The sequence below is a fragment of the Plodia interpunctella genome, chromosome 20 (assembly GCF_027563975.2).
Source record: "Plodia interpunctella isolate USDA-ARS_2022_Savannah chromosome 20, ilPloInte3.2, whole genome shotgun sequence".
In the NCBI taxonomy this organism is placed as follows: domain Eukaryota; kingdom Metazoa; phylum Arthropoda; class Insecta; order Lepidoptera; family Pyralidae; genus Plodia; species Plodia interpunctella.
The window spans coordinates 1,546,217-1,556,054 of NC_071313.1; the positions used below are offsets into that span (position 1 = coordinate 1,546,217).

Below are 9,838 nucleotides of genomic sequence, written 5' to 3' on the forward strand. Positions count from 1 at the left end.
AATCGATTCAGCCGTTTAACTGCTACGACAGACATACAGTTACACAGATAAGTTAAGCTCCTTTTGGTAGTCGTCGTTTAAAAATTGAGTATACTAATTTATGTGACTTATATCAGACAGCCTGTAATTTTAATTTTGCGCGCAATATATGTTTTAAATAAATAATTAAGTTAAATCTAACAAAGCAGTAGTAAAAAAAAAATATTTAAAAAAAGAACATTTCCTATAATTGTGAAACATCTTTTGTGAAAGTATTATTTTTTGATTTCTTTTGAATTGAAACAAAACTTGTGAGTGAAGCACGTTTCCCGCGTTAACATTATTTTGATACAATTCTGAAAATGGGTCAACTGCTTGAATGCTCTGAGTGGATGCGGTCTGAAAGATAAGAAACTGCGATTTTATTTGCACATCAACGTCATGACATTATAATAATAGACATCACCTCAGATGGTCACTTCAGCTGCGACGTGAAAAAATATATACATTTTGAAACAAAGAAGAATTTAAAAATATATTGAAATCGATATCTCACACTGTTTATACTTAGTTATAATAATATCGGGGCTAAGAAAATCCAGATAGCTAATGATCCTAGGAGCCACCAGGGGACACATGAAGTTAGATAGTTAAAGATAGATATACAAATATGTAATTTAAAAAAAAAAGAGAGATATCAGTAGAAAGAAAAAACAAATTCAATTCTTGATCGTCCAGTAACGGCATTAAATAAAATAAGAAGTAATTAAAACTCCTTTGTATTTTTGCCTAAGCAGACATTTATATCATTACAATAAATATAATCGGCACGTGTTTCGGAAAATAGAAGGAATCCTTTATAAGACCATTTGTATTTTATCGCTATTTTTACGTACTTATACCACAGAAAGATTATCTGCTTGTTTCAGATAATGAAATTGTTTAAATATACGCTGAGTCGTTTAACTTGCACCGCAGACCAAACACTAGAAAATAATGGCGCCCAATGAAAGTCACAGGAGAGAGGCGAGTGGTCACTTGTTGACATAACGGACGTAGCTGACGATTTGAGTGCAACTTTGTTTCGCAATAAGTACTCTAACTTCCCTCTTATTTTATACAACTAGCGGCCCGACCCAGCCTCGCTCGAGTATTGTAGGTGTGTGAGAGCCAGTAAAATAAATAAATATATTAGGACAAATCACACAGATTGAGCTAGCCCCAAAGTAAGTTCGAGACTTGTGTTATGGGATACTAACTCAACGATACTATATTTTATAACAGATACATATATAGATAAACATCAAAGAGCCGGATCAATCAGAAAAAGATCATTTTCCATCATGACCCGACCGGGGATCGAACCCAGGATCTCTCGGTTCAGTGGCAAGAACTTTACCACTGCTCCACCGAGGTCGTCAAAAATACCAAATATTGTTGGCAAAATATTTGTATTTATTTTAGGTAATAGAAATACAAAATAGAATAACCTGTTGCGTGGTTTTAAAGATGTGTGCTATATAGGGACTGACAGACAGCCGAAAGCAAGTTTGTTTTATACTTTGTTTTGAAATTGGAAGTCATTTGTTTTTCATTCGAAGAAGTGACGTAATTTTTTAATAACTAGGTACGCTCTGTCCCTCTGTTGTATAATGTCACACAAAAATACGCTTTTTTACAAGCTGTAATATGGATGAAATCTCACAAATCAAATTGAAACAGATACCTTCACCGATTGCTTCTAAACATTTTAGTTAGATAATAATGCATTATAATGATATTCATGACGAGATCGTGCGCCCAGAATCGACTTCCGACGAAGGAACTTGATTAAATTAATTAAACAATTTTGGGCAGCATTTATTTATTTATCTAATTCTAAATGTACTTTTATATATCCCTCTTGTTTATAAAAAAGTTAAAACATATAATTATGTTATACGCGTATTAACGCTTAAGTATGTTTTGTCTCTATCGCACTTTACTTGTGACAATGACGAAACGAGACAAAACACACTTTATGTTAATTTTTTTAATGAACAAGAAGGATAGTATGTAACGCATAACAAAATTAAAAGGCGGTGTTAAGGCATTGCGAATACTTATATCTAAGAGTAAGCTGCACTAGTCAAGTTTGACGTTGACTTTAACCTGCCCGCCTCTGACGTTTAGACAAAATGGCGTACTTTGCGCTGGCTAAAGATAACGTCAAAGTTGACGAGTGCAACCCACTCAAAGTTGTTTATATGTTATTAAATTAAATATATTCAAAATTGACACATATAAGGTTCATATAAAAACTCTTCTTTCTTTCTCTCTCTTTTTGCAATACTCTCTCATTCACACTTGTTAAATCATACTTAAGTGTGTCTATTGTGTCTCTTTCGAGCGCTGCTGCCGCGCTGTCATTACTATTCGTCAGGAGGAATTATTTCCAAAATTAATTACCACAGTACAGATTTAATTAGTTCAAAGTCAGATAGTAAAAATAATTCTTGTCTTTGTGAAAATATAAAATTCTTCTGTCAGGTTTATTGTAAAGTGCGTGACAATTAGAAATTTACCAAATAAGTAGTAAAACGAAACACTTTAGACAATGAACTTTAGACTTTAGAATGGATAGTTACTACGAAGGTAAAATGTCGCTTAACTGTCGGTGCCAGCGTTTCAATTTGATTGCGAGGAAATTGACAACAATATTAAACATTATAATATTCGTTAATGTACATTATAATATTAAATTACTGGCCACAATAAGCTGATTAGACCATAATTTTATTGTTTTGCTAAATGCAAAAACTAAATTCATAGAAGAAAATCTTACTTTATGCTCTAAAGCTTAAAATGTAAAGTCAAACTTTGCGAGCACGAGCAGTGTAAAACATATTAAAGTTTAAAGTTTGAATAAAAAAGTTAAAGCCACAATCTGACAGGTAAACAAACCGCTAGATTAATCTGTCTGATGTGTTTGGCCAGTTGGCCCTATCCAACGCTTGTGAAACACCACTTTTATCGCTATCTGTTGGATATGTTACATATATGGTGTCAGATATTTTATCAGCAAGCGGTGAAACGGGCCCTTAGTCTATTTACATCTACTACCAACATGCGCGGTGGTGGTGTAACGGTTAAGACGCCCGCTTGTGGATCGAAAGGTCCCAGGTTCGAATCCTACTCGTGCCACATGAGTTTGTATACCAATCTGACTCATGTATAGTAATTTTCATATACCACCACTTGCTTCCGGTGAAGGAAAACATCGTGAGGAAACCTGCACACTGGTTCATTATTATTAACTTGTATGTGAAATGGAGAAGGCAATGGCAAACCACTCCATTAATAATGCCAAGAAAGTTGTTGTATGTGTTTCATTCCACGTAATAACCACGACCCTCAGCCATGAGGAATACGACTATGAAGAAGACCAACATGCGCTGTTGGTAATAATGTGGTAACGAGAACTACTTTACCACTAGGGTATTTCTATTAATTACATAAATTACATTACAATATACAATCCTCATTATATATAGTCCTGTATTATTATATGAGTATTTAATTGACATAAATATATTATAGGCAACAGTCTATATCATAATTTACTATAATACTGTGTAGTATTGTGTATATATGTATTTCTTTACTTCTTAAAATATCCAACATTCAAAATAAAAATTTACTTCCATAAAACTTAATATATTGTGCCTGATTTATCCATTCTTTCGTGTTTTTATTTTATATAATATTTAAAGCATTCATACATTGTTTAATACATAAAAGCATTTACATATTCCAAAGAAGAAATTTGACGGAGAATCATAATAATTACAATTTTAAAAAATATTTTTGATGTTAATAAAAAATATATTAGAAATACACGCCATTAACAATTTTTTATTAATTTTGGATAAGTGGGAATTAAAAATATTATAATAATAGGTAGATTAGCTGTTGATAAATCCGGCCGCTCTTTGGTTTAGTCACTTATATAACTAAGTACATTTTAACAAAACTATCTAGTTATAAGCCTACATACCTAATGCGGCATTTAAATGATCTGAAGCGTTGTTCATCTAATGCTTTTAGCCAATAAAACTGTATAAACTATTTAAAGAAAGCTCTTTTATTTTTCATGATAGAAAAGCCTATATTTTCATAAAACTGTGTGGGACGGAAGATCATTAAAGTTGATAAACTACTATCGAACCAACTATATAAAATCAATAAACAGTTTTCTATATTTAGCCTGCTAAGTAGGCGTTTAGTTTCCTAGAAACAGTTGCCGTAGACATTATTTTAAAATTACTAGAAAAGTACTGTTGAGATTAGGATTATCGTTCAGAAAAAACAACAAAATTTCACAGAACCCATAAATATTTGCATACTCAATTTTTCTAAAAATAAAGGTTACAGTTTGTCGTTCAGAAAAACTACAAAATTTCGCAGAATTCAATAAGTATTTCACTATTTTTTCTAAAAGTAAATCGTAGGTGCCTATCATAACATTTTAAAATTATCCGATTTCATAAATGATTTTAAAATGTCAATCTCAATCTCTTGCACAATAAATTGAGAACAAACGACACTCACATGTTTCTATCTACAAGTTATATCTACCGATGACGCTAGAAGGATGCCATCACAACTCATTAGCCTCCTCCTCAAGACAGGCCGACACATTGGCAATCTTCGTCATCCTGTACAGCCCTCGGCCATCATTGAACAATATATTATTATCATTATCAAACGCCATCGCCCCAATAGTGGGAATATCAGCCACTTTGACCACGCTCGATCTGTTCAAATTTTTTGCTATCATTATCTTATAAATACCATCAACCCACCATGCGTATACGTTACCGTCTAAATCCATTGTTAAACCTCTGAAGAATGCATTCTTCGATAACCTCACAGTTTCTTCTTTTTTCTTCAAAAACAACCCGAAATTACTCAAGTATATCAACTCATCATACTTCGTAATCACAAAACTTTTAACTTGCAAATCCTCAGCGTATATCTCAAACTGATCTCCTTTCTTCTCTATAATGCTTGATTCATTCGACTTCGCGAAAAACACGTACATTTTGTAAAACACAACTTTTATGTTATCCCCTCTGGAGCTGTAATATTTTAAATTTTTCTCTTTATCGATTGCCCAAATACCATTACTACCACCTAGATACACTATAGAGTTATCTTGGTCAATGTCGAAAGTACCCAGGTTCAGTATCTGATTGTTATTATCCAATATGACTCCGTCCTGTTCCGGATTGTCGAGATTAACGTAGGCGACTTTATAATACTCTTTATCTTCAATGGGTGGTTCGAATGCGTAGAACAGAGTGTTGTCATATCTGAGAACGCCCATTTTGTGGACCATGACGTGGCTGCGGAAAGTGGCGTTGAGGTCGAACAAGAAGGACACGTTGTAGCAAGACGACTCCACTTTGATGCAAGAAGGACATTTTTCGATTTCTTCCTCCTGCGTCGCAGCAGACGCTACGAGCAACAGGATGATAGATAGGAGCATCATTGTTTCTGAAAAAAAAAACATATATTTTTCTATAGATGATGATTTCGGTTATTGATTTTTAGGATTCTATTATTTGACTAATTTCATATTTATCGTAGTTTTCCTTTTATTAATTATGATTTTCTATCTTATTGACATTAACTATTAGTATCTTTATTTAAGATTTGTATTAAAACTGAACTGTTCAAATTATACCTTTTGATAAAAGTGTATTCTGTGAAAATGTTAGACGGAACTTCACTTGAATCTGTGTCTGCGGGTGGTTGGACATAAATCAAAAGTCCGAGTCTTCAAAATTTTAAGAACTATTTTTAAGCGACACCTAGTTCTGAGCATCACATCCGTGAAAGCAACCAGAAGTACGCTCGGATCAAAAAGAGATAGATATTTATAGATATGTTACACTCAATCAGTCAAGCAAAAATAGGACTAGGAAAACCGCGGCAAGTACACAATTCGATATCTATACTATTATTATAAAGAGGTAAGCGTTTGTGAGTTTGTATGTTTGAGGCGGATAATCTCCGAAACCACCGAGCCGATTTCAAAAACTCTTTCACCATTAGAAAGATACATTATCCAAGATTGCTATAGGCTATATTTTATCTCAATATCCCCACGGGAGCGAAGCCCCGGGAAACATCTAGTCTCACATAAAAAGATTACAAACATTGATAGATAGTAGTTATAGATAAATTAAACATACATAATAAATATATAATTATTTGGTTAGCAAAAAAACCTAAAAATCTCTTAGCGTTTCTCCTAACATACCGAATCCCTACCTATCTTCAAAGACTACGCAACATTATATTACACACGCAGTAATTTCTTGAGAAGAATATGAAACACTGAATACATATTTCTACACTCGACGAGCTTTTTTCTACAGCATATTAAATAGTTCATGAACACAAGTCAAAGGAACGTAATTTCAGTAAGTACATGTTTTTATTTCATCAGGAAAATACACACCGTGTTCACCCTTTACAGCTCTACGATCTACAAGATTTATAATCGCATGGTATATAAGTTTTTGAACAACTCTCTTTTCAGAAACTCCCTATTTTCATGTGTTTAGAATACCTAACTATATGTCTAGCACATGCAAAGCATCTACATATTGGTGCTCTACAAAAATATTGGCCATAGTGACAAAGTGTTGAAGAAGATAACCTAGGTAATTAATTTTGCGAAGTTTATTTTAAACTGTAAAATTATGAACATCAGCTGTTATGTCAACACAGATAAAACAAGTTTTAATTAAGAGCTCAGTCAAATTATTTCCAAAGGGTTCCAAATCTTATAAAACGTTTGAGAACCACTTCTCTAGCGTATTTATGAAAAGCTCATGGAAGGCGAAAAATATGCTAATTACATCAAGACATAAATCTTCTCCTTTTTTAGCAGAAAGTAAGAGTAAATCTTTTATTATGATTTATTGTATTTAAATATCTCATCATTGTACAATTATGAGACAAATATTTAAATAAAAGATTACCTTGATACGTACGTATCAAGGATACCTACGTACCCCTATTTAAACTGGGTCAAATATCAATATTTGCTACAAAAAGCACAAAACAAGGAGCGCAAATAATAAAACAATAAACCTTTACACAGGCGGCAGTAATTCCGAAAAAACGGAAAATCCAGTAACATGCTAAACGTACTCGTTTTTTAATAAATCACCAACACAAACCGAAATATATAACCGCCAGCAAACAAAGACTGTGTCGACTAAAACCACTCAATTCACGTAACCATTTGATAATAGACGCAAAGTTGCCGCATTGCGTTGATAGTAAAAAAAAAAAAAAACAATCCCAATAAACAACTAATACCTATAACACTAAAAAGTACATGGAAATAGGTAATATCTAACCTTTTTGGGCATAACTCCGTGTAAAAACCGAGGCAGCGATATTTTTAGGTTATAATATGTGTTGAATATACGTCGCGCTGTTGCTAAGGTCGACAGTGTTACTGGTCGATACGCACGGAGCCTTAAATATTTCAAACCAGGTGAATCGCTGGATAAATGCTTGTAGTGTACATATTTAGTTCTAAATTGATATTTAGACACATTTTGATTTTAGTCGATATTTTTAAAGACGAAAGGTTAAAGGTACGAGGCACGTGTCTATTGAAAGTAAGTATCAGTTGTGTTGAGGTTTTTAACAATTTTAATAAGGTTGTATAATTAAATTTAATAACTATCATAAGCTAGGCAGCCAGTAAAACATGTTTACATGTTATTTCCATAATATCCTTGTCTTAATGCATTTTCTTTCATATTTTGCTGTAGTTGTTGTACCTATATCATGCTGTGTAAACGTTTGGGGTATTGCAAACTTGTTCTTGTAACTATATATTTTTGTGTGTTTGTTATATGTTGTCTTTTCCTGAATAAATAAATAAATGTCTGTGATCTGCTTCCGGAATACCTACAGAACAAATTGTTGTAACTTTATGCCCGACTGACTGGATGAATGGGTCCTCCCATTCATCAGTTTTTAACCCAAACTTTCTAGCTTTATAAGTATCAATATTATGATATTCTTTTCGGACATGCGATACAAGCTTTGTATGGGTCGTTATGTGTTGTCCATTTATATATTTTTTTTTATTTTTGCTTGAAATTTGCAATAAAACATCCATCCACATTTCCACATCCACTTTGTTGAAGTTTTTATTCGAACGTTTAAATATTGTAAAGTGAGATTGATGCAAAACGTTTTCAAATATAAGCGAGATTATTTTTAGAGATTTTCAAGTATATATGTTATTATAAAGGTTATAAGAATCTTACATTAAATAGAAAATACAACATAGAAAACCATTACATTTTCTCCCTACGTTCGGTTTACAACAGATCGTTCAATAGTTGATCCGCTATCGCTTCACTATTAATTGATATTAATTCCCACGCACAATTTACTATAGTGGTATCGCCTTGATGCTTGAAATAACATAAGACACGATTCACATGTATAATGCCGGTTCCACACGATTGGCGGATACGGCATAAATTACCAGTTTTTCATTGCGGCAAAATGTTTGCAGCTTTGGCAAATCCTTACATATTATGAAACAAAGTCCTCTGCCGCGTCTGTCTGTCTGTCTGTTCGCGATAAACCTAAGAAACGACTGCACGGATTTTCATGCGGTTTTCACCAATAGGATAATGTGTATAACTTATTGTTTTTACCCGAGCGAAGCCGGGATAGATCGCTAGTATTATTTAATTTAGAATATGACGTGAGAAGCGTGAAGGCTTAATTTCTGAATAGATTTGATTTTGATTCAATGCATTCACGTCGGCTTCTGTCCGAATGCAGCGATAGAGTGGCAAAACAGTACCTAATAGGATCCTTTGGCTCAAATCAATCCTTTGGCTCATTCCCACAGCACCAGGTTCTACTGGTCCCCTTTTATTTACTGTATTCATTCATTTCCAACAGTATTCTTTAGAATTATTGCTACTAATGTAATCGTTCCAATGGCTTCTTATTGTGTGCAAGAGCACAGCTAATAAAAAATCAATAAGAAAAAGAAGAACCTTATCGTAAGTACGTGTAATAAAAATACGTAGTATTCGTACTCAAAAGGAACTATAACTTTTAGGTTAATGTACACTATGTGAATTTTTCACATTTATCAAATATCCCGTCCTGTGTAGATTGAGCCTTAAAAACTATTAATAGAAACGATACAGCCTTGGGTTTTTAAGCGACCCTGACCAATTTAGTTAATGGTTCTGGGCTCCTGGTTCCGCCCTAGAATAGGGCCACTCCACACCCTCCCGTTGTTGTCGTACGAGGCGACTAAGGGACACACAGCCTAGACAGCTGATAGGCAACAATAGCATTCCCAAGTATACAATGTATATATACATTACAACCACGGAAATGATTTCCTAAAAAGGGTATTTTAATTGTTGTAAAATTAAAATATAATATTTTGGAACCTTAAATCTATAGGTTTGAACGAAAATATGACTTATTTTCAACAAAATTCATAAAAAAATTTTTTTGTTATTAAAAAAATCTAATTCAATTTATTTATTACAGACGTGAGTCCGTATGATGGGCAAGGCAATGGCAAAAGTCCATGTTCTACAAATATGTAAAGAAAAACAATCAAACCTTTCATAAAGTCACACTGCATTTCCTTACCAAACCCACGTGGATCTAATTTAAATCCACCATAGAAAACAAAAAAGGCACTAAAAAACAAATGTACGTACAACACAATACAATAAAGTACAGCGTGTGTATTGGATCCTAACGCACATCACGATGTGCCATACATCGCGGCCACATT

General features: G+C 33.4%; 1 protein-coding gene across 5 annotated transcripts; it reads right to left on the reverse strand.

The window, feature by feature from the left end:
- Positions 1 to 1,826: 1,826 nt before the first annotated feature.
- Positions 1,827 to 9,838, reverse strand: LOC128678779 (ommochrome-binding protein-like). Of its 5 annotated transcripts, none has more exons than XM_053760572.2 (2): positions 9,661 to 9,838; positions 1,827 to 5,517 (listed from the first exon to the last, which is right to left on the reverse strand). In XM_053760572.2, exons 1-2 carry the CDS (start codon positions 9,680 to 9,682, stop codon positions 4,619 to 4,621), a joined length of 921 nt encoding a protein of 306 aa, XP_053616547.1. In that variant the 5' UTR covers positions 9,683 to 9,838; the 3' UTR covers positions 1,827 to 4,618. The 5 variants fall into 5 exon arrangements, with proteins under 5 accessions (XP_053616547.1, XP_053616548.1, XP_053616550.1 ...); XM_053760573.1 differs by lacking the exon at positions 9,661 to 9,838 and adding an exon at positions 7,398 to 7,491; XM_053760575.1 differs by lacking the exon at positions 9,661 to 9,838 and adding an exon at positions 7,215 to 7,304.

Excerpts from the sequence above, each read along its gene's own strand:
- LOC128678779 (XM_053760571.1), bottom strand. The coding sequence starts at position 7,174 with ATGTTACTGGATTTTCCGTTTTTTCGGAATTACTGCCGCCTGTGTAAA. Across the intron at positions 5,518-7,125 it reads TTACTGCCGCCTGTGTAAAG|AAACAATGATGCTCCTATCT; the intron begins GTTTATTGTTTT and ends TTTTTTTTTCAG.